General features: G+C 37.1%; 1 protein-coding gene across 17 annotated transcripts in view; it reads right to left on the bottom strand.

Annotated features, from left to right (window-relative positions):
- CADPS2 (calcium dependent secretion activator 2) overlaps positions 1 to 23620 on the bottom strand; it is a 357764-nt gene that overhangs the window by 123177 nt on the left and 210967 nt on the right. For 15 of the 17 annotated variants that reach the window (XM_041002127.1, XM_041002128.1, XM_041002133.1 and 12 more), the window contains exons 9-11: positions 13955 to 14021; positions 3694 to 3802; positions 2530 to 2730 (exon numbers count right to left, since the gene is read on the bottom strand). In XM_041002127.1, coding sequence (XP_040858061.1) covers positions 2530 to 2730; positions 3694 to 3802; positions 13955 to 14021 — 377 coding nt within the window. Of the gene's footprint in view, positions 1 to 2520; positions 2731 to 3693; positions 3803 to 13954; positions 14022 to 23620 lie in introns of all 17 variants that reach the window. The other 2 variants (XM_041002144.1, XM_041002145.1) reach the window with 2 other exon arrangements.

The raw sequence follows: 23620 nt of genomic DNA, 5'->3' as shown, positions 1-23620 counted from the left end.
ATGAAAAAGGGTTGGATAAAGATAGACCAGTTAAAGAAACAAAGTACAAATTGGAAACAAAGAAGGTGTTTATGTACTAACAAGAGGATTAATTCAGCAAAAAGGTAGAATAATGATAAAATACATACGTAACCAATATCAGACCATACAGATACACAAGAGTACTATGAGGCCTAACAGGAGAGACAGACTCCACTGCAACAATCCAAGGCCCTTCACCATCCCACTGTCATTCATAAACAGTCAAACTGTCCAGGCAGAAAAATCAACAAAGATACATCTAAGCTGATCCAGCCTACTGACCAAACAGGCCTAACAGATTGGCAGAGAATTTCCACAACAACTACAGAACACGGGTTCTTATTAGCACATACAGCAAAATGAAAAGTTCATTCTTTTTAACTAGCAATGAAACACTTTCTATGATAGGCAGACCATATTACCAGACCAAAAATCAGGTTTCAGCATAGTTAAAGACTGAAATCATACCATGTAATTTCTCAAATCAGAAAGGAAAAAAAACTAGAAATCAACACAAAGAACGATAGAAAACTTACAAATGTAAATTAAACAACATGCTCCACAAGGAATATTGGAACACTGAGGGACTCAAAAGGAAATAAAACCATTTCTTGAAACAAGAGAAAATGAACTGAGAACATACCAAAATCTATGGGATACAGCCAAAGTAGTAAGAGGGGAGTTTATCATAAGTGCACACATTTAAAAACTGGAAAGTTGTCAGATAAACAATCTAATAAATACAATCCAAGAATCAGAAAAATAAGAAGTCCGAATTACAAGGAGGCAGGAAAATTACAACAATCAGAGAATAAGTGAAACTGAAACAAAAGACCAACAAAAGTAGATCAGTAAAAGCTAATTTTTTTTTGAAAAGATAAAAAGCATAGACACAACTTTAGCTCCCACCCCGCAAAAAAAACAAAAAAACCGGCGGGCGGGGGGGCAAGATCTCACTAAACCTGATAAAGGGAACTCAAACATATCTACAGTGAACACAAAAGGACACAGATGATGCGGACCTCTTTATAACATGCAGGTTTACTATGTGCACAACAACATACACTGACTAGAACAAATACAACAGACCACGCCCATGGCCTTACACACAGAGAACCAACGTGGACCACACGTTACCTGCATGGCACCACAGCATGACACAGTCCCTCTGGAACTTACATTATTCTTGATGAAATGGAATGATGTAAGGGAGAGAAGGATGTTTGATATACTGAATGTAAATCTGTGGCAGAGTTCAGCTGAACAGAAGACTTTAAGCTTACAGAAAAGCTAGAAATTATTTAACATGCTTTCAACTGCAGAGAAATAAAGTTGTTCTGAACTACCTAGTTCTGACTTTTTGTTGTTGTTGTTATGCTATAGTCTGTCATGTGTACGGCCGGAGGAGCAATGGGAAGGCAGAAAATGTGAGACAACATTTTGGCTAAACTAAACGTGCCCGGCATAATATCTGCTTCCCTCATTTTGCATTTGAAGATGACCCTGTTTCCAATTTGAAAGGAAGAATAAGAATTTTAATGCCCATTAAAAATTTAACAAATAATATTCCCAAATTAGTTTTTATTATAATCTAAAAAAATCCCAAACTAATTATGAATATATTCTGTGGTTTGTAAAAAAAAGAAACAAGAAAAGGGCCTCACAATCCACCTTTAGATATTGCTCAGAATTGATTTTAAAGGATGTCTAAAAAGCAGATGCCTGACGGATGAAAAGTAGAAGAAATAATGTTCATCAAGATGCGACCCACCTGGACAAAAATCTTGACAATAAAAAAAAAAAATTAAAGTTTGAGCCTAAAGGTACTGAATAATTACACAAGAAAGCAGAGAAGTTTTACAAGACCCTAGCAAGTTGAAGTATATGTTTCAGTGGTTCCTAAAGCTATGTTTTGGGAAATATTTCTACCATTGCTAAATAGTTTGTTGTTGACCACTAGCAATTAAAACCTAAAATCTACTTCTTCATGATTCAAAATAATATATCGAAAATTACATTATTTTAATGCACTTGGAAAAGACGAGTTGGCTTTATGACTTTCTTGTTGTGTAACAGAGAAAATTCCTCTTATCCTTATTGGTGATTAGGAAGAACTTTAGAAAGAGATAATCTGTCATTTCATGTTCTGGAATTTTATCAACACAAACCTGGTATCACCGTACTGTCCCCATTTTTATAAGACACCCAGGTCAAAATTAAAATGAACCAAAATACAATTTCTTTTGAGAAGTTTTGGGCAATTTTCTCACAGTCTTGAGTCTCAGAAATACCTCAATGTTTAGCAAAGTCATGACTGAACTCCATATGTAGCATTTACTCCAGATAGGTGTGAAGAACTAGTCAACTGATTCTGTGATTACTAACATGAACTACTTTTATTTAATTAGAAATTAGTTAATGATGTAAACTATAGTATTGAGCAAATCTGTCTCAATTGCATATCTCATAAAGGTTATTAATTGAAAAATTATTTTGAACAAAACTTACATAACTGAGCATCTGCATGGAGACTTCCTCCTTTAGGATTCAGCTTCTGGGTCTGAATGGCAGGGACTGGTTTGTAAGATTGACCTGTGGCCCTGTACATGGCTTGAACCCATAACATCCTGTCCTGTTCATCATCGCTGGCAAATATGACAGTATCTCCTTCTTTAACAGCATTAAAAAACATCTGACCGCCCTGAAGCCCTGTACAGGAAGAAAGACATCATCACAACTGCATACACTGAGCAGTTTCTAGTTTTCATGCATCAACTGGCCTCAGGGAAATGATTGGATTGAATATGAGCAACTGAATATTTAGAATGATGTTTCTTTGAGGACCAAACCCACAATCCAAGAACTGAAGGGAAACAACCATCAAAAAGCTTAAATTTCCAAAGCTGTTTGGAAATTAAAAGCACTTAGGGATACTACTTGCCCAGGAGAGCATTCTTCAAGGCATATAACACACCCACCATAAATGCATGTCATAATCTGAAACTTCTTGCCACAGAGGGAAGTCTCATGTTGGTACATGTACCATGTTATAGGCAGCAGAAATGGAGGATGAATATACCCACACAAACACAAAACACAGGACAGGAAAAATGGCATCTCATACTAGAAAATGATATTTTCCATTTCTAATTCAGACCAATTAGTAAACTGCATTTCTTAATCTCCAGGTTGCTTAATCCTCTTAATTTCACTAGTATCGATATATTCATTTACTCACTATTTTTAGATATCAGATATCCAGTACTAGTCAATTACAGGTTCCTCGTCTGAGATGCTTGAGAACAGAAGTATCTCAGATTCTGGATTATTTTCAAGTTTTGGAATTTTTTATATGTACTTGTCTTTTCTTTCCCTGTTTTTTTGTTGTAATTTTATTTTCCAATAAATGAGTTTCTCTAAGCACTGTTACAGAATTGTCCTGCAATTTTCTTCTATTAAATTTTTCATAGTTTAGATGAGCCATTATTTTAGAGCTAAAAAATCAGCCCTAAAAACAGATACTTTGAAGCTAACAAAGAGTTACCCAGATATTTAGGAAATATGCGCATCCTATTCATCTTGGGGAATCTGCAAGATGGAACAGACACAGGCTCTCTGTAACATTTTCATGCATGTGTGCAGAGCAGGAAAAGTGATGACACTCAGAATTACCTGGGTGAGGATCTGTGTAATCCACCGTGTACCCCTCAAGCTGCATTAATTCTTGTGGTTCTGACTTTTTTTCTCTGTAACTACACATTGCAAAGGTGTACTGGCTCACCTGCTCAAGAAAAAAAAGGTTTACAGATTAAATCAATTTCTTTAAACTAAATAAATTTAGCTTTTAACTTCTCAGAAAATTCTTTCCCTACACAGAATAGAACCATATATATGTTAATACATTTATTATTAATTTTTAGCATTTTAATTAATTTATATAATTTATCAACTTTATTAACTTTTAGCATTTTTCCAAACCAAGCTCAAAGGTGAAAGCAACTTTTACTTGCCAATCACAGTTGGACCTTATATGCCAGTGAACTAACAAATTTCAGCTTAATCACTTGCAGGTCAAGTACTCATGTTAATATTAAGTTTGATACCACCAGACTGAACGAGCACTGCTCAGTATGTTTGAGAGGTTTAGAAATCACATGTTAATAGTTACATTGATTGCAACTATTTAAACTCATGGTGAAGTTTTGGAGTACATATTTAGTCCAAAAAATTCTTTCAAGGATATAATCACAAATAGTTAAGGGTGAGGATGACACCACTCTTTCTACCCCATCTTTAAAGAAAACAAACAAGCAAGCAAACAAAAACAACAAAAGACACTGGGCCATTTCTCGCTGTCTTCCAGAGATCTGCGAATGAGTCTTTGTTGCTTCTTTGTGACGAGGACAGATGGCCGAGCTTGTTTTTTTGTGCAAGTTTTGTATTTTCTTCCATGGTGTCTGCTCCTTCATTTATTCATCACGCACGCATTTATTCATTCAGCCATTTTTTACTGGACATCTTCGCTAAACCGGAGGAGGTCGCAATAATGTCATCGAGTCAGAATCATAAATTCACCCAGGAATTTATGAGAGGAAAGATGAATTACAAAGAGGTATCAAAAATAATTTTGGGTGGTGAATTGTTTTTCAGAAAATTATGAACAGAAAAGAGGCAGACACTGAAGGAATCTGTTTTTGAAATGTGATCAGAAAAGGCCATTCTAAAGACAACAATGTTACAGCATTTCAATTGGAAGCAAAGGGAGGGAACATCCATTGAACAAATGAGTCTGACATGTCAAATATAAGCTTCCCTGGGATTTTTTCCTCCTGATTTTTTCCTATTCTTTCCAACTTACTTTGCAAAGACATCATAGAAGTTAATTTTACTCTTAGAACCTCATTTGATTTTCTGTAAAATACAGCTAATGACAAGCATTAAAGGTTTTTGAGAATGCGAGAAACTTGCTTTGGACACCAAGCACAAGGCTTGCCTGTGACTAAGTTGTCAGGGAACCACTGTCCTTCTGTAGCCTCTTCCTTTTGATGTCTGACAAGAGTCACCCCACAGCAGCTGGCAAACTCCATTTGTTATTATTGTACAATGAAGACATCTGACTGGCTTGAAAAATGGACTGCTCTTTGGATCCTATTCGTATGTGCTGCAAATGAACTGAAAACTGTTGGCCCTCTCCTTCTCTTTCTCCTCTCTCTCTGATGTCTAGATTCACCCCCCCCCCCCCAGTTTCTCATTCTTCCCACTCTCATGGGCTGTTTCTTTACACAGTCTCTTTTTCTTTGCACACTAATAACATAGTCGTTGTGTTGGTGAAGATGCTTGCTGAATGAACACATAACTGAGAAAGAAAGGAAGTGGGGATGCATCTAAATCTCATTATAGACACTGCACTTGTCTATTTGTATAGGATCCTATATACATACTGGAGTATAGATTTCAGAAGGTACTGTGCTCTTAAAAACAATGACTCCTAAAGTTCCTCACTTAATTACTGATATGTTCATGTTGTCATTTACTAAAGAATCTAATCTACCTGAAATACTAAACATCTGCTTGTCATCTAGCAGCTTTAAAAATTAGCTGTAGGGCCTGATATGGTGGCGCAAGTGGTCAAGGTCCTCACCTTGCACGCCCGGGATCCCATATGGGCGCCGGTTCTATCCCAGCAGCCCCACTTCCCTTCCAGCTCCCTGCCTGTGGCCTGGGAAAGCAGTCGAGGACGGCCCAAAGCTTTGGGACCCTGCACCCGCGTGGGAGACCCGGAGGAGGCTCCTGGCTTCGGACCGGCATAGTATCGGCCATTGTGCTCACTTGGGGAGTGAATCATCGGACGGAAGATCTTCCTCTCTGTCTCTCCTCTCTGTATAGCCGCCTTTCCAATAAATAAATAATAAAAATAAATCTTTAAAAAAAAATTAGCTGTAAAAGACATCCAATGTAAAAAGCTGATGGTAATCCTGCTTCTTTCCTTTATGTATCTTGAACCACAGACTTGGATGCTGCTTTAGGCATTAAAAACTGCATTCCTGGTTAGTTTTATGTGATGCAAATATTTTAACATACTAGATATATGAAACATTAATTACCAATTTGAGTCATGAAAGCAATTAAGAAAATAAAACCTGTAACTCTAGCTATTGAGAGGAAACCTCCCTTTTCTACAGGCATGGTCTTTAAATGACAAAATATTATAATACTTGTTTTATTTGCATGTGATTCTTCTAACGTTTTTCTCTTTTCAGTATCATTGAATAGATCCAGGTTTACAGATGAATGGGCCTAGAGCTACAACAACTGTGCAGATGGAAAAGTAACAAAATACGAACAACTGGTAGCACTGTCACCCAACAATTAGGAAATCTGATCTCCAAGACAACTCAAACAGTCCAACTTGGCTTCTGGAGCACTGGCAGAAGGCAGTGGTTATTAATGCTTAATTTATATCTTTCTGATTCACTGACTCCAGCTCTAACTCCTATAAAATAATGCTGTATTTCACATTTCTTTAAATTCTTCTGCTAACCCACTAGCTTTTCTTCACACCCAACCTTTTTTTTTTTTAAGATTTATTTTTATTGGAAAGGCGGATATACAGAGAGGAGAAGAGACAGAGAGGAAGATCTTCCAATGGTTCACTCTCCAAGTGACCACAACAGCTGAAGCTGAGCCAATCCAAAGCCAGGAGCCTGGAGCTCTTCCAGGTCTCCCACGCGGGTGCAGGGTCCCAAATGGGAAGGAGGGCCGCCAGTTCTAATCCTGGCGGCCATATGGGATCCCAGTGCATTCAAGGCAAGGATTTTAACCACTATGCTATCGTGCTGGGCCCCACACCCACCCTTTTACAAGGTCATGTTAAATTACATTCCCAAAGCCAACTCTACAACGAACTGCTGCTGTAAGTTCAGGTATATGTTGCAGTACTCTTTGCTAGCCAGTGTTCTGACCAAGACTACTCAGGATCTGAACCTCAAAGAACTCAAAGTATGTTAGCACTAACAGTTAAAATACATTTTTGAATCACTAGCAGCTGGGGCCAGCTCTTGCACTCCCCATTACAGGCAGTCTTGTAGGCTCAGTTCTGCCTCATCATCACATTCCAGGATTTTAGAGAAAAACAGGTGGTCTAACCTATTCCTATTTTGTATTTATTTTCATTTACAAGCTTACTTGTGTATTACTGAACAAAGCTTATATGATTTGCTATGTTGAAATTGAAAATCTCTCCAAGTAACAGTGCAGCAATGATAAACACGTAATATCCTAAATTCAATCCACTCTTAAGAACTCTGTAAAGAATGGATTTGTTGAGAATTGAAGGGTAATCTGCAGACAGCCTTCAATCAAATCTCGGCTTCACTCATTTGACAAGACAGCTTCAGTTGCTGTGGTCTCATCATGTATTCACATCTGGCGTACAAAATCTCATATTTTTTTCTCTCAGTTGCCAACCTGCTTAACACCTGTCCACGTACACACATGTAAGCACTAACCAGGAGATTTCAGAGACCACAACATTCAGGTTTGTATGTTATAGTTCTACAGAAGGGATCATGTTAACAGCTGGCAGCTTAGCAACTGCCACCATCTAATTTCAGTAAAGATTAAGGATTAAAACTCCTTTGCTGAAAACGCTCTTAGCAGAGGCCAAAGGTGCTGCTAGTTAGTCAAGGAAAAAAAAAAACCTCAGAGCTTCATTTAATCAAAGAAAATGAATATATACTCAAGATCCTGCTAGATTTGAAGGTAAACAGATTTATTATCAACTGCCTTGACCAAATGGTGGCACAAAAGCCTTAGCAACCAAGAGAAAAGCAAGGCAGTCTTTTAAAAACAATGCTCAGGTGATTTGCATATATTTAACAAATAGTCAGTTAACCGGTGTTTAAGTCAACAAAAAAGAGCTTTATTTTTATAGACACACACTTTAAAAAGGGCAAAGAGAATAAAAAATTAAACATCATAAATTACAAGGAATTCTAATTGGAGATAATGTTCTGGAAAGTATATAATATGGGATGTTACTAGAAATTACAACATGGTTATAAAAAGCACATGAAATGATGACTTTGGGGTTGATACCTAAATGGGCAGTTAGAATGAATGAGCCACAGGGAAAATGAAAGCAGCAGAATGTTCAGACTTTCTATAGTGAGACTGAGGGGTGGCCACAGTGTCTAGGTGGGCATCCCACACGAGTGGCGGCGATCCTAAGGACTTCAGCCATCGTCTGCTGCCTGCCAGGCTGCATGCGCAGCAATGTGAATCAGAAGACTTGAACCAGACACTGAAATGGGATGAAGGTTTAATGTGGTGTGCCACAACACTGGTTCCACCATAAACATTTTTAAGTGCTTCTGCATATTTTGAAATACGCACACACACACACACACACACACACACACACACACATGCATACAAATATCATTTTAAAATTGGGTCACATAAAAACATTCCAGAAATATTAAGTCCACAGACATTTAATTCAGGTTTCATAATACTGCATAATTCTCACTCATAGGTCCTCTGCTGTTTCCTTGAGCCATAGCAAAGTTTTTTTTTAAGATAACAAGGGTTGCATGTAAAAATAAGAAACATTTACAGGGAATTTGGGGATCCATTTTAAGATTCTGCTTTTGAAATTCAGCCATATTTTCGCCCCATTTTCTCTGCTCTCTTTTATACTTATAGCTTTCGAGGTACATATATATGGGCTCATTTTAATATATACTTTGAAACATTTTGGAAAATAAATTCATTAACATAGTTAAATGTCCAAGAACAAATCATGTAACACGGCTATCATCATCGTCATCTTCTAAGGAAGCTCAATTATCACAGAGCAGAAGTTATCTTAAAATTAAACCTAAAATAAAAAACAATTATCTTCTGACCTTTTGTTCTAAACCAATTCCTTAAAAGGATTTTCAATTTTCTTTTATAGTGAAGACATACTTTACAGAAGACAAAATACATGAACTTAATACAGATACTAACTTAAAAAAGTGACCTGTAAAAGTAAAAAATTGGTGAACCTTTAAACACACTGGAGTCATCTAAAAGTTCAAACTCTTTTCTGTTATTACAAGTATCTGGGGTCTCAGACTCAGTGACTGAATTCCATAATATCCCATAAATATACAAAGATGAAGATGTGAGACTACACATGTGGTAACGGTAGCACTGTTTGTCAATCTTAGAAAAGAGAAACACAAGTGTTCGAATAAGGGGATCTATTATGTAAATTATGTCCATATAGGCTATGGAATCCAATCATACATTAGAATAACAAAATGAATTAAAAGCAATCTCTGTGAGATGCCCAAAGGACAACAAAGCAATTCACAGACAAAATACAGGGATGATCTGACTCCCTCAGGTCTGTGTGTATAAGCAGTCTTAGGGATGCAATTTAGAGACTCACTATTCTAAGCAACCAAATAACTACTTTACGAATGAGAATGGGATAAAGTGGCAATGCTGGCAGGAGTTTGAAGGCAGCTTTTTATTTTCTACAATAAAAACTAAAGTGTTTGATTTTATCCTATATGAAACACGCCCGAAGCAAAACATACAAGTATTTCGTAGCTTTACTGATCTGAAACAATGCATCTGTTCATGTCTCATTATCTTATTGCAAAAGGCAAGCATGGGTTGATGTCCTCAGCTAAGCACAGACCACAGAACTGCACTTTGTGTCCTTCTGCAGCCTGAGAGCCTCCTGCAGTGGGTCTCTGAGAGTCCAGAACTTACAGAAATCAGTAGGAGAAAGCAACCCCTCTCTATGTTTAAAGCTGCTGGTGAAGGCATCTAAGGACCTGCGTGCTCCTTAAATATGTGCTGCATGCACAGGTCTCTCAGTGGCATGGCTGTCTGCATTCTGTGCCAACTCAGCTGATGTGTAGCCAACATGAGGCCTTCATAGCCTGTTGTTTGTAGCAATTTCAAGTCATGATTCTGACATGTTGACGTCAAGCAAGGAACACTTGATACAGGGCCAAAATAACATATATATTGACTTATTTTCAGTGATGCTATAACTTACGTGGCTTTCCTAGGCACACGACACTGTCCACTATCACTCCCTGGACATTTCTTTAACGTAGTAGTAGTACTGTCTTGCACATCATAAAATTAACGATGCACAATGATTATTCATATATCTACCTGTTGCCAGATCAAGCGTCAAGTTCATCATAGCAGTGTGGCAGAAGAAATAGAGCTTATTCTCCACATAACAACTGAATGTGCCTAATTTCATCATCTACCAAAGTACAAAATACTGAATATATTCTGTAACTTCTCTGAAGATCAATTTTCTTATCTATACAATGGGAATAACAATAACTATAGGCTTATTGTGAATAGTAAATACTGTGCTAAAAGATGTGGTGGCACAGTACTTCAAGTTTCCATTTGTGAATATGACATCCCTAATCAAAGTGTTGGCTCTAGCTCTGGCTGGTGTGCTTCAGACACAGCTTCCTGCTAATGTGCCCGAGAAGGCAGTAAACGGTGGCTCAGACATCTTGGTCCTAGTTACCCACACAGGAGGCCAGGATGGAGCTCCTATTTCCTCGTTTTAATCATTTGGGAAATAAACAAGTGGATGAAAAAGCTTGTCCTCTCTCTTTCCTCCCTTCTGCCCTCCCTCCTTTTTCTCCCTTATTGCCTTAAGAAATAAGTATTTAAACAACACTTTACATACATGCTTGCCAGAAAATAGATGTTTCATAAATATTAAAGTGAATAATTATGTTAATAGGTGAGCAATTCTACAGGTTTTAGATTTATCACAGAATATTCAGTAGCTAGTACATACATGAATAGGCTTCAGCAAAATATGCAATGAAGAAATATTATGCTTTGCTTAAATCACAAATACAGTTTTAAAGATGCTAAAAATGGTCTTAATACAGTGAACTAAAATATATTAAAGCATCATACTATGTTATACCAATCATATCTTCCAAATCTAAAACTAAAATACCATGTAAGAAACGTGAACCAGAGCTGTATGTCTGAATCTGTCCAGATTTCAAATGCATTCTTCAAAATCGCAGTGCTTGTAATATGGCTCAAACAAAACATGCCTTCAGTGAAAATGTAGCTTGTTAAAAACAACAAAAATCTATTTACTGCTGTAACAATATCAAAGTCAATCTAAATAAGAACCCAAATGAATATTGCTTTGACGCTAAATGAAGCCCTAATGTCAATAAACAATTTTCTGAACTCTGATTTAAATGTTTTAGATAAGAGTCTTCAAAAGGACTCTTCACCTCAGTGGCTTTCCTGGCGTTCCCTTTGAACAATGACTTTGCAACTAGCCAAACCTGGCTCTCAATCAATTTTTATGAGTACAAATTCTTGGGATGATGGCTGGATCTTCAGCTATCTCACTCATATAATACACACTCACAAGTGGTGATGAGATTCACATTATCACCACAGAACCATTCTGCCGATGGCAGCAGCAGACACAGCAGGGGGAGACTGTCCTCCCCATGAAACACGGCTCCTGCACCTTCCAATAATGCAGCCTGCAGGTATGGACCTACAAGCTGTGTGCAGACAGAATGAGAGCTGTCTTTCAAAAAAAAATACAAATAAAAACTACCCTGTACTCGCAATGAGTCACCCTCTTTGAATTTCCATACATATCCATCTTGATTTTGAAGTGTTTGTATTCAATTTTTCTTCCCATTACATTTGGAATTGAAAGGAAGATTTGAATGTGTTTAAAACTTCAGTAACTTGTTATAGTAGTGTTTTATATATAATATTTCAATACATTTGGACAAGGGAATCTCAGTGTGAATGCATGTGCAAACAGGTACATACATGTGTTAACTATACAATGCTCAAACATGACTTTAAATTTTAGGATGCCACCTCAAGTAGGATAAATCCACATTCATTACAGTTTGGTGCTGACTTTCCAGCATTTCAAGCACATGATGTACAGGTTCGCTTACTGTGATTTACATTCTATTTTGCCTTTTAAAACGTGCCATACCTATTTTTTGCTATTGGGAACATCTCTAGCTTCCTTGAGAAAAAAAATTGTAACAATTACTCTAGTTCTTCCTTTCATTCCTACATTCTCCATTAGGAGATCATCAACTTAAGAATATTTCTGGTAACTTCTAATGTTTCTGATTAGATTTCTGGACAGTTCTTACATAAAAATAAGGTAATAATGTGAAGGATTAGCTCCAACATTATCTGCCCAAAATCAAGAATCAATCTTTCCACCTCTCATGGCTGGAAAAGCCAAATTTTCCACAAAAGCTTAATTTTCACATTAAAACAACCAGCAATTTAGATGTTCTTTGAGCCTGCTGTTTGCAAATATGGTCTCTAGAGTATCAAACGCCTTGCATTCATTGTTTATATAAAGACTTTGCAACTGCAGAACAGTTTTAGATTTATAAAAGGTGCGCAGTACAAAGAGTTGCCTTAGAACTCACACCCAGATTTTCCTATTAATGTCATGTTATATCACAAACTAAAAATCACACCCAACTTTCACTTTTTTAATACAAACACTTTGTATGCATCCCATCCTTCCCAATGTCTAAGGAATCAATATTTTGTGTTCAGATCGAGATATTCTTCATTCTTTGCTTTTTAGCTCTCACATGGGAGAGAATACATGCCATTTGTCTCTATGCCTGACTTATTTCACTTGACATGATATTCTCTAGTTCAACCCATTTTGCTGAAAATAACAGGACAGACCACCAGAAATCCAAACAGGGACTCTCTTCTCAAATCAATTGCTGCAGCTCTATATCAAAAGACTGGAGCATGTGTGTTTGTGTATGGTTTTTGCTAATTCGACTGACCAAATATTAGTTCTAATCATACAGGAAAACTTTCATTTCAGCCTGGTTAAAGGCTATTATTTGCTGTGAAGATAAAACTACATCTGAATGAATTTTACAGTTTCCTTAACATTACCATGCTATCATGGAAGAACATCAGTAAGCTAATTTACTTGAGCAAATGATGAATGGCTGTGTCTTTAGAAGACAGCAAACAATTGTACTTCCTTCGCATTTCACTGTTATTCTAATTGAATCCTATTAAGCTTGCTTCATCTGTGGTAGGCAATCAGTAAGGTTTTACACACTGTGAACAATTCCAAGAGTGATTCTCTCTTCATACATCTCTAGTAGGAGCAAAATAGCATGCACTTATTATGGAATGGCTATTACTAGGAAAAGTTATTTGTTAGTATAAATTTAATCTAATAATCATGGGCTATGAACAAAAGTATCTATAATTAAAAAACCACCAGCCAAGCTGCATATTACAATGATCTCAGTCACAAAGAAATAAAACAACTGAGTTCATTAAAATGTTTACATGTATAAACAATATATATGGTATATCTGGATAAATTTGGTGATTATTTGTATTACATTGTATTTATAACACTAGTCTTCAAGGTGTGGTCTTGGTATCCAAGAGAACTTCAAAATCCTTTCATAGGAGTCTATGAAGTCCAAACTATTTTCTTAATATTTGCAAACTATATACCTTTTCTATGTCTATTCTTTCATGAAGATCGCATGGAGTCTTCCAGATACAATATATATGACATTACATCAAATTAAAAACAGAACCTGATATGAGAAAACACGTACATTTTATTAAGCCAAACAATACGGAGACATGCAAAAACACAGAAGGATGCCACACGTTTTATCGAACCGATTGCCTGAGGAAACAGTTATTGTACACAAATATGCTATTTGCATTAGCAGGCAATGTATTAATACTTTAATTTGAAAATAAGTACTTTTTCAGTTGCGGCTTCCAATTCAACAAATACTGCTAGAAAGAGCCACATAAAACTTTGAGAATAACTGGCTTACAGTGATAGTGTAACAAGAGGAAAACGACTAACCTGAACAAGAACAAAGTAACGCTTTTTCCATCTTTTCCAAACCTTCTGTCCGAGGGCATACAGGTACCTAGCAAGAAGCGCAAACAGGCAAATTAGAATAACGTTGTGGTTCCAGATCATCGTATTTCCTCATAGATATTTTCTCGAGACTAACCTACTAAAGGCAAAGTTTAGTTCACCTGGAATCTGAGGCAACCTGCAGCTTCTCTGTTACAAGGTGACTAAGCTTCTTCCAGTGTCTTGAAATGAAATTGATTTATGTGGCTTATCAATTTGTCAGTTCTTACCACATATTGAGTGAGGCAGGAGTTAGAAAGGATAATCACAGAACCAGCTGGGATTTTATTCTTAAATACATTTCTTAAAAGAGACAAAAGGTATGAATTGAGAACACAGTATCAAATGTTTCAGTTCTCAGATGATCAGAGCCGAGGGCCGTGGGCTGAGGAGCTGGCCGCAGAGTTAACACAGGGGAAGGACCACTGTCCAGCTAGGCGACCCCAGAACGCACCCGCGCCAGTCAGCTGAGCTCCCAATTCCTAACCTATCAATCGACAGGTTCTGACTTGTTGATTTCTAAGGTCCCTGCCCGTTCAATCATGATAGAATTTTCTTGAGTTAGGGAAGCATAACACCACAAACTTACTTAACTGAAAAATTCAGTTAATAACGAAGTTGGCTTTGCATAATTTAATTTTCTATCATAGCTTTTAAGTTGTCCTTGACATTTGTACCTTGAACTTAAATGAAGAACTTCTGCTATTACTTTCCACCATTTCATCACGATTGCTTTGTATGAAGTGTAATGGCTATTCTAACTAGTTACATGCAACCCTAACCCATACAGAAGAGTAATATATGGCTTATCAATTTATGTAGGGGAATATTTCTAGAGATTCTTTCCAAAATTTCCATTGCAAGCATCTAAGCTTAAATTTTTACTTTCTACCTATAGAGGAAGAGAGAGGGGAGTGAGGGAGCAAGATCTCCCATTTAGTGGCTTACTCTCCAAATGATCACAATGGCCAGGGCTGGGTCAGGCCAATACCAGGAAGCAGTAACTTCTTATGGATGTCCAGCATGGGTGTAGGGGGCAAGCACTTGGGCCACTTTGCTGTTATCCCAGGCACATGAGCAGGGAGCTGGATTGGAAGTGGAACAGCTGGGAATCAAACTGGTGCCCATATAAGATGTCAGTGTCACAGGCAGCCTAATCCGCTATACCATAGCACCAGATCCAAATAATATTTTTTTGCACAACAAAACAAATGTAGATTTTGGTTCCTCGAGAAACAGTAATATGGGATGCTGAACAAAGTGTGGTGAAGGAATAGCCGTTCTCATTTATCACGAGTGGGCGTACACATGGAACCACCTTTCTGTAGGATAACACACCAACATGCAGAAGCAGTCCTATCTTTTCATTCTGGGATGCACTCACATAACAAGTGATGTACATAAAACCTGTGCTACATGGGTGCAAAAAACTACGCCATTTATATCACTGGTAATTGGTACTTACTTTCCAGATATATGAGAATTATCTAATAAATGCTGGCATATACATAAAAAGAGTATTAAGCTACTACTGAAATATTTTTTGATAAAACTACTTGCATATAGAATATGTTCCCACGATGATTTTATGTCATCTCCTTCTTTACAAACCCCTTTCACGCTCTATGACCGACGCATTTTCCACAACCCGGTTCTAGACGCCAGTTTCACTTGTATGACCTTATATCGCAGCTCGTTGTCTTCAAGAATCTCATAACATTGAAATCACATGTTACAGAGCCTTTCGTTTTTGATTTTTTTCATCTTATAGAATGTTTCTGCAACTAATCCATGTTGCATTACGTAGCAATGCACTCCTTCTTTTGCTAAGCGGTACATTTCATTCTAGAAACTTACTTCAGCATGTCTATCCCATAAGTAAGTGGTGGGCATCTTAATTGTTTCCACCTTTTGGATGCATTAAATGAAGCTACTATAAACATTTATGTACACGTCTTTATGTAGGCGAATGCTTTAGTTTTTCCTGAGTAAATATCTTACAGTGGGATTGCTGGGTCATATTAAAAAATGCTTAAATTTGCAAGAGACTGCAAATTCTTTTCCAATGTGGCTATATCCGTTTATATCACTATTAGCAGGGTACAGCAGTACATCTCACTATGAAAAAAAGAGAGAGAGAAAGAAAGAGAGAGAGACAGACAGACAGAAAAAGCACTCCTGTAGCAGAATCCATGGCCAGGGTCAAAGCTGGGCAAGTGGGCTGTCACATAGTGTCTCCCTCATGAGCAGCAAGGGCTCTAAGATTTAACCAGCATTACCTGCTTCTACAGTCTGCATCACCAGAACGTCAGAATCAGGAACCGGAGGTGCAAATCAAACGCATCTACTCCATATGGGAGTGTGGGTCTCTCTCCTTTTCTTGAAAAAAAGATTTATTTATTTTTATTGGAAAGTCAGATATACAGAAAGGAAGATCTTCCATAGATTGATTCACTCTCCAAGTGGCATCGATCTGAAACCAGGAGCCCAGAGCCACTTCTGGGTCTCCCACATGAGTACAGGGTCTCAAGCCTTTGGGCTGTTTTCCACTGCTTTCCCAGGCCACAAGCAGAGAGACGGATGGGAAGTGGGGCTGTCAGGATTAGAACTAGCGCCCATATGGGATGCCAGCACATCCAAGCCAATGACTTCAGTTGCTAGGCTACCACACCAGGCCCAGTGTGGGCCTCTTAATTAGCATCCTTACTACCCTGCCAAATAATAGCAACTACATCTTACTCCTGTAATCAGAGGCTTACTATTATTAAAGATCCTCAGTAGTAGCTGTTACGATACCATAATTATTTCTGGTATGACCAAGATAAATATCTAGACCAAATATAAAGATCTTCAAAAAGTTCATGAAGAATTTACACAATCATTATGTCTCTCTGGACTTCAAAATTTATTTGCAACAAAATTAAGTTACCATATTATTTCAATTTCTCTCATTCTGTAACACCCTTAGAGAAGAACTTTTATCTCTATCTTGAGTAAAACAGTATTCCTACAGGCCTTCATGGCCAGATGGGCTTTCCAGTGTTCACTTTGGGATCTCATGTCTTGCAGATGGGTTGTTCTGTCCTCAGTGACTGGGTGGGAATGTGGAAGGTGGAAAAAGAGGGTCAAGATCATGCAGATATGTATTAGAAATGTTTTATGAAAAAAATGAAAACCCATCTTAATGCTCAGAACCACTGTTGAAAACATTAAAAAATACAGAAAAATCTCTTTTCTGTATCATTAAGGCTCAGAGTTGGGCTACACATTTTATTTAAATGGAATATAAGGTTCAAAAGATTAGTTTCCATTTTAGAAAAAAACACCATGTTTTTCTAAGAAGTAGTTTATGATTACTACAATTGAATATGAATGTTAAAATACTCTTAACTATGGAAAAATGAGTTTTTCTCTATAGAGAGACTGAATCTATAGGTATAGGCAGGTTTTAGCAAAATCATGTACAATCAATTAACATCAAGTAATTGTGAAATTTCATTTTAATCTCTCATTAATTACTTACAAAGGATTTTACACCACCTTGGGATCATTGATATAGCATCGCTTACAACTGCATAAAGCTGTAGCAATAAAATGTGCTACTTCTTGTTATCCAAATTTTGAACAAACTGATTTTTTTTACTGCTTTATGAAAAATGATTCTATGAAATAAAGATGCAGAAGAATATTATCCAAGAAATGTACCTGTCCTCCTTGCGTGAGAAAGCCTGTCCCAGCACAGGATGGATCTGCCCGTGGGGCAGCTCTGCAGACTGCCTCTGCGAGGATGCCCTAACCTGCTGAGTTACTGCCAGCATTCTCTCAACTGTAGGATTAACTCAAATGAAAAGTCATTTTTTAAGAGTATGTAAATCAGACCTGCCCAATTCCACTCAAACTGGGAATAACACTTAACTGGGTTTTATGTGACAATTTATAATGTTATCCAATAAAATAAGTATTGATCACACAGCATGGAAAAGAATTCTCTAATGAGTACCCTGATCTTTCCCCCACCGTATTTTAAAGAGGAAAACAGCTTTTGGGGATGGGGGTGAGAGTAAGTCTTTCAATGTAATTCATTTTCACCAACCCACAGAATTTGGTTTCAAATAACTTTTTTTTCTCATCTTCATTAAATTCTTTGAGTTAAATGAGAAATGGATGAGAACTGAAAAGAATACAAATATCACCAGATTTATCCATTACACCATAAATTCTATTACACCATTAGAATATACCCTGGAACAAAACCAACCAAGGTTCAACTTGAGCCAAGAACCCATTGAGTAGGAATAAAGAAACATTCTACTAAAGATATTTTTATGAGAAGATACTTCCAAAGATAATTTGCATTAATACTATATTTGGGCATTCAAAATATTTCTAATGCATGATAATATTCATGTAATTAGAGTATTTTGGGTTAGAAATAACTGCTCACTGCTCAAATACTATTTAGAAGTGTTTGCTTTCATCAATACACGCAATTTAAGTAAGGTATTAAGAAGTCACTCCCTTTGAACAAAAAAACTGCCTGCTTAACTTTAAAATCTTCTCTTCTTACACAGGATTAGGTAACAAAGAAATTAGAGGCACTGACACAAAGCTTGGATTGAACACGTGGGAGTAAAGCCTTGAAGTATTTGGTTTCATAAACCAGCATAAACACAACAACAATCTTAAAATACTCATCCTTCTTCTACAGCTATTTCCAGTGAACAACAATATTTGCTCCAAAGAAACACGTATTGATGCTAGGAAACCAGAAAAAACCACTGCCTGTCAATTTTTCATTTACCTATTACAAGTTTTCTTTTTTAAAGATTTCTAACAATTCTGAGGTCAAATTTGTGTCCTCAAGTGTGAGAGTGATGATAATGAACTTTTGGGTAATATATACGTTTAAAATGCAGTCTGAATACGTGGAGTAAGTAGTACTCTGTGAAGAAAAAAAGTGATGAGAAGAAAAAGAATTTTATATTTGCCATTTGAATTTTTGAGAAAAAACAGCCCTATCTCAGGTCAAAACAGTTATTATTAGCAAAGTCAAAAAGCATATGTATTTTTTCATTTTGTGTCTCAGTAATTACAAATGGTCATTACATTAAAAATGATAAGACTTCTTTCATATTAACGTGGTCCTTAAAAGAAGATTCTGTTTATAAGCCAGCTGGAAGATACACCACAGTTACTTCTGAGGGCTTTCAACTGCAGGTAAAAACACATTTTCCTGAATTTCTCAGAATGTTCTATGACAGCAGCAATAAAAAATTTTGTTTAGATTTTTGCTGAGCATTAGCACTATATTGTTCAGTACCATTAAAAATGACTGTCAACAATAGATCTGCTTACAAAAATCAAGTTTGGTAAAAGTAAGCAATAAACAAAGCAAAAGGAACCAGAAGCACCATGCAACATGGTAATGTTTATGAAACTACTTTTAGATGCTAGTTTTTACAGGGAGCTCTCCAGCATACATTAAAGATCAAGACAACTCCTTTAGAGATTGGTTTTACCTTAATAAGTTAAGCCATTTTTTTTTCTATAAATACTATATGGTCTCTGCTGATAGTTACTTACAAAAGTTAATGAAATATTAAAAACATGCTTTCTGATTAGTTCTTATACTGATATTTCACTCATCTTTCTAACAACACATTTCAAGCAGAATATATGCCAATTATTCTGATAATAGTAATGGCACAGCTAATATTCTATTTTTTATGTTGGCTGAAAAGAGAAAATAGTGACATGAAATTGCTCACCCAAACACTGAAAGAACTGCAAAAACCTTTGCAACCTGAGTATCTGTCAAAGGATACTCAACACACAAAAATTCTCCAAAACCTATTACTAAATATTGTAGTTCAGTTTCAATTAGAGTGGTGGCGAATAGTTCTAACAAAAAGGAGAACATGACAATTTATTTGCATTGAGTTCATGCTGTGAGAGTTCATGGTTTTACTTTATGATGAAAAACCATCACTAATGAATATTTGAAAAACACATTTGTATATGGAAGATGAGAATTATTTAGCTCTTAAAAAAAGAGCTATTAGTTTTGGCAGGTCACTTACAAGTCTAGCTTTTTATTCCTAGGAATGGAATGATCAATCTACATGATGAATGATAAAGCTTTTTTCTTCTATAAGCTTTCATTTTTTCATGAAAAAATACAGAAAGAAAAAAATCAATATATAGAGTAGTTTAGTCCTGGAAAGGGCTTTCTTAAAGAGAAACCTCAGTCAAGGTTGAAAGAGCAATTAATGCAGGCTCAAAAATCTGGGCCATTCTGATAGAGTTCGGTTAACATGTGGCAGAAGTAATCATCCACTTGTGAAAATGATTTTCGGTTCATTCTCAAACACCTTTCAGACACTCATGATCCCATTTAACTGACAACAATACAGGCTATCTGTGGGCACCATTGCATTTGATGTGAAAACCAATAGGGACCAAATGCCCTCGGGCACTTGCAGTCATCCCTGTGCGTTCTCTGTTGCTTACATAAAAGGAACCATCTTTTCACTACATTTTTTCTTTTATTTAACCCCACAAGATAAAGCCCCCCCCCCCTTTTTTAATCCTTTTTGGTCTTGTTTTCAGCTAAACATGAGAAATTAAACTGAGTCAAGACAATATTGTAACCTGAGCATTAAGCTACCTAGAAGTAAACACTTGATGACTGGTTTTTATACTGCCAGAATTCTTACAGGAAAGAGTACAAGCGGTAGGGAGGGAAGGAGAGCACTCCCATCAAGCAAAATTATGCTGAGACAAACTACAACAGAAGAAATAGCCAAAACTTGTACTGCTGAGCAAAAACTTAAATACCTATGTTATAGGAGAACAGCAGAGCAAACCTGAATAAAATAGTACTTCACTTATTCTGTGGAATTGGCAACACAAAAACTGCCATTCTTCTTTGCCCTGAGAAGCTCCACCTTCTGACAATTCAATCTCTGTTCATAATAGCAATAGCAGGTATGAGTAGCAGGTTGTGTTTTAAAAACTATCTTAAGAATAAGCATCCCTGGGGCCAACCCTGGCACAGTGGGGTAAGCCATTGCTTCTGACACCAGAACTCCACGCCAGCCAGTTTCCAGTAGTGGGTGATCCACTCTCAATCTAGCTTTCTGCTAATGCACCTGGAAAGGTATGCCACTGCCCACTCTAGCAAACGAACAGTGTCAAAGAATTAAACTGCCAACAAGAACATAAAACCCCATCACAGCCTCAGCTGAGACATCAAGAACCCTAACAGGTCAACCTCCAAGAGGTGTTCAACTATAAATGCTGATGCATGTCACCCAAACACAAAACCAAACTGGGGAAATTCTGCAGTAACTGCATGAAGAATATTAGCAAACATCTAAATAAAAGCCAAACAACCTATAACCAAATTTTGCAGAGATATTTTACTTGCAAATGACATTGTTATGTTTATGACTGACAACTGTCATCAGTATTCTCTTCTATGTAAATTAGCAGAACAAGTGAATTGTATGCTTTTACATGGCTTCAGAATCTCTCCAATGCTAATATTTATAAGGCTTTATAAAGTGTATTTCTAAAAAATGAAAAATAAAATGGCATAAATTATTGGTACACAATGTGATGTTTTGAAATATGTACTCATAGAATGGCTGAAATTAATAAATATATGTATTATTTCAATATATGCTAGCACAGAATAAGCGTTTTGTAAAACATGGTTTCATATTTTCCTTTAAATTAAATGCCCATCTTTTTTTTTTTTTAATCTGTAAGAAGCGTTCCATTCTCTTATAAAAATAAAGAAATGTCTCAGCAGCTGGCAGTGCAGTGCAGGGTTTCAGCTTCTGTTTATAATGCTGGCATCCCAAACCAGGGTATTGGGTCAAGTCCCAGTTGCTTTGCTTGTGATCCAGATCCCTGTGCTGTGCCTTGGGAAAGCAATACTTATGCTCCTGCCCGGGGCCCCTGACATGTAGGTGGGGATGCTTGCTGGCAGGTCCTTACTCCACTGATTGAAATTAACTAGTAATCTAGCTATCATTCAACCACCTTTTCACCTCTGACATATTTTCACCAAGAATCTATATTTGCATTTCAGATGAAAAGAGTTTTATTTAGAAGTGGAATCCCAGTAACCAGGGATTCTGACTCTTAACAGCTGCTTCCGTAATGTTGTTGAATGATCTTCATGAGGACATTCCAGGAGATCTCTGAAACTCCAATTTGGAGCACTGTCTACCTGTGCCTTCATTACAGAGGGATCTCAATGCCTCCTGGCAGCCTTCTCCTGCCTAAACCATGTCGCTTTAACCTCAAGTGTAAGCTTTGTGACGCATCTGACTGCTTCAAGGACTGGAGTTCTGGTTCAAGGTTAGAAGATCTGAGCAGCAGGGCACTGCTGACACTTCAGCTCTGACATCATGCACCTCCCTTCAGTGTCTGCCGCCCTGCCCTGCTCTCTGACTTGGTTTTGCTCATCATTCTCTGAAATTCTGTTCCTGAATTCCAAACACGCTAGTTGTTTATAGACATTTCTGTGATTGCTCAATGTTGTCTATGCTAGGACACTTGGATACTTTTCTTGGCTACCTGGGGGCAAAAAATATTCTTTATATAAATACTCTCTAGGTATCTGCTATTCCTCTAACTGTTTGCATACTGTCAGTCCCATCCCATGAGTCCTACGCATGTGTAATCCATTTCCAACGCTCATTTTCAATGACTGAGTTCTTTAGTTTCACACTCTCCTTATGTTTCCATGCTATCTCAAAGTAGCTCTCCCTGATTCTCTTAACTGGATTACATTTCCCTAAGACATGTGGGCATTTCCTCCAGGGACTGGCCAAGGTCTAAAGATTAGCTGAGATCCCCTTGCAGGACAGGACTAAAAATTCCATGAGGACAAGGGCCATGGTCCCTTGCTGCCTAGTGTGGTTCTTTCACGTAGCACAACAGCTACATGTTTGCGACTGGATTTCTCATTATGAACAATCATAACCCCCAACATATGTTCTTGCCAAAAGTTTATAGGTTATACATAAAATAGGAGAAAAAGTCTTGTATAGCCTTTGGATTTTGCATATACTTGATATCATTCTACTTATGTGGATCCATAACATCCAAATAATTTTATGAAAAGACTGCCCTAAAATTTAACTGAGGAGGTAAAAACAATAAGGAAGCATGGAGTAGCTTTGTGAAAGCAGGTGAAAAGATTCATGTGCAAAGCATCCTGTACCCTTCAAATCTGTCCCAACAAGGGACTCCCAGGACCTGTGAATCCAGGCTGCAAACAAACCCACCCTTGCAGTAACACAAAAGCCTTTAATTCAGTCAAAAGGTATGAAGCATGTCTATGCCTAACAAAACGACGCAGCATTTCTAATCCCCAGTGCGGATAATTTAATATTTTATCCTGGCCTGACTTCTGGACAAACCAACTTAAGACAAAAGCCTTGACAGATTACCTAAAGAGTGACCTTTCATGCTGACAAAGCTCATCCTAAAGGAATATAATTTATTTCAGTAAGAACTGGGCTTACCTCATGAGTTTAGTATGATTGTTAAGACACACTTTCCCAGTCAGAGGTAGTGCTGGGCACAACAGGT

This window comes from Ochotona curzoniae, unplaced genomic scaffold, assembly GCF_017591425.1.
Source record: "Ochotona curzoniae isolate NIBS_2020 unplaced genomic scaffold, NIBS_Ocur_1.0 scaffold_2476, whole genome shotgun sequence".
In the NCBI taxonomy this organism is placed as follows: domain Eukaryota; kingdom Metazoa; phylum Chordata; class Mammalia; order Lagomorpha; family Ochotonidae; genus Ochotona; species Ochotona curzoniae.
The sequence above is the reverse complement of the archived record's forward strand: the minus strand, read 5'-3'. Positions and strand labels throughout refer to the sequence as shown.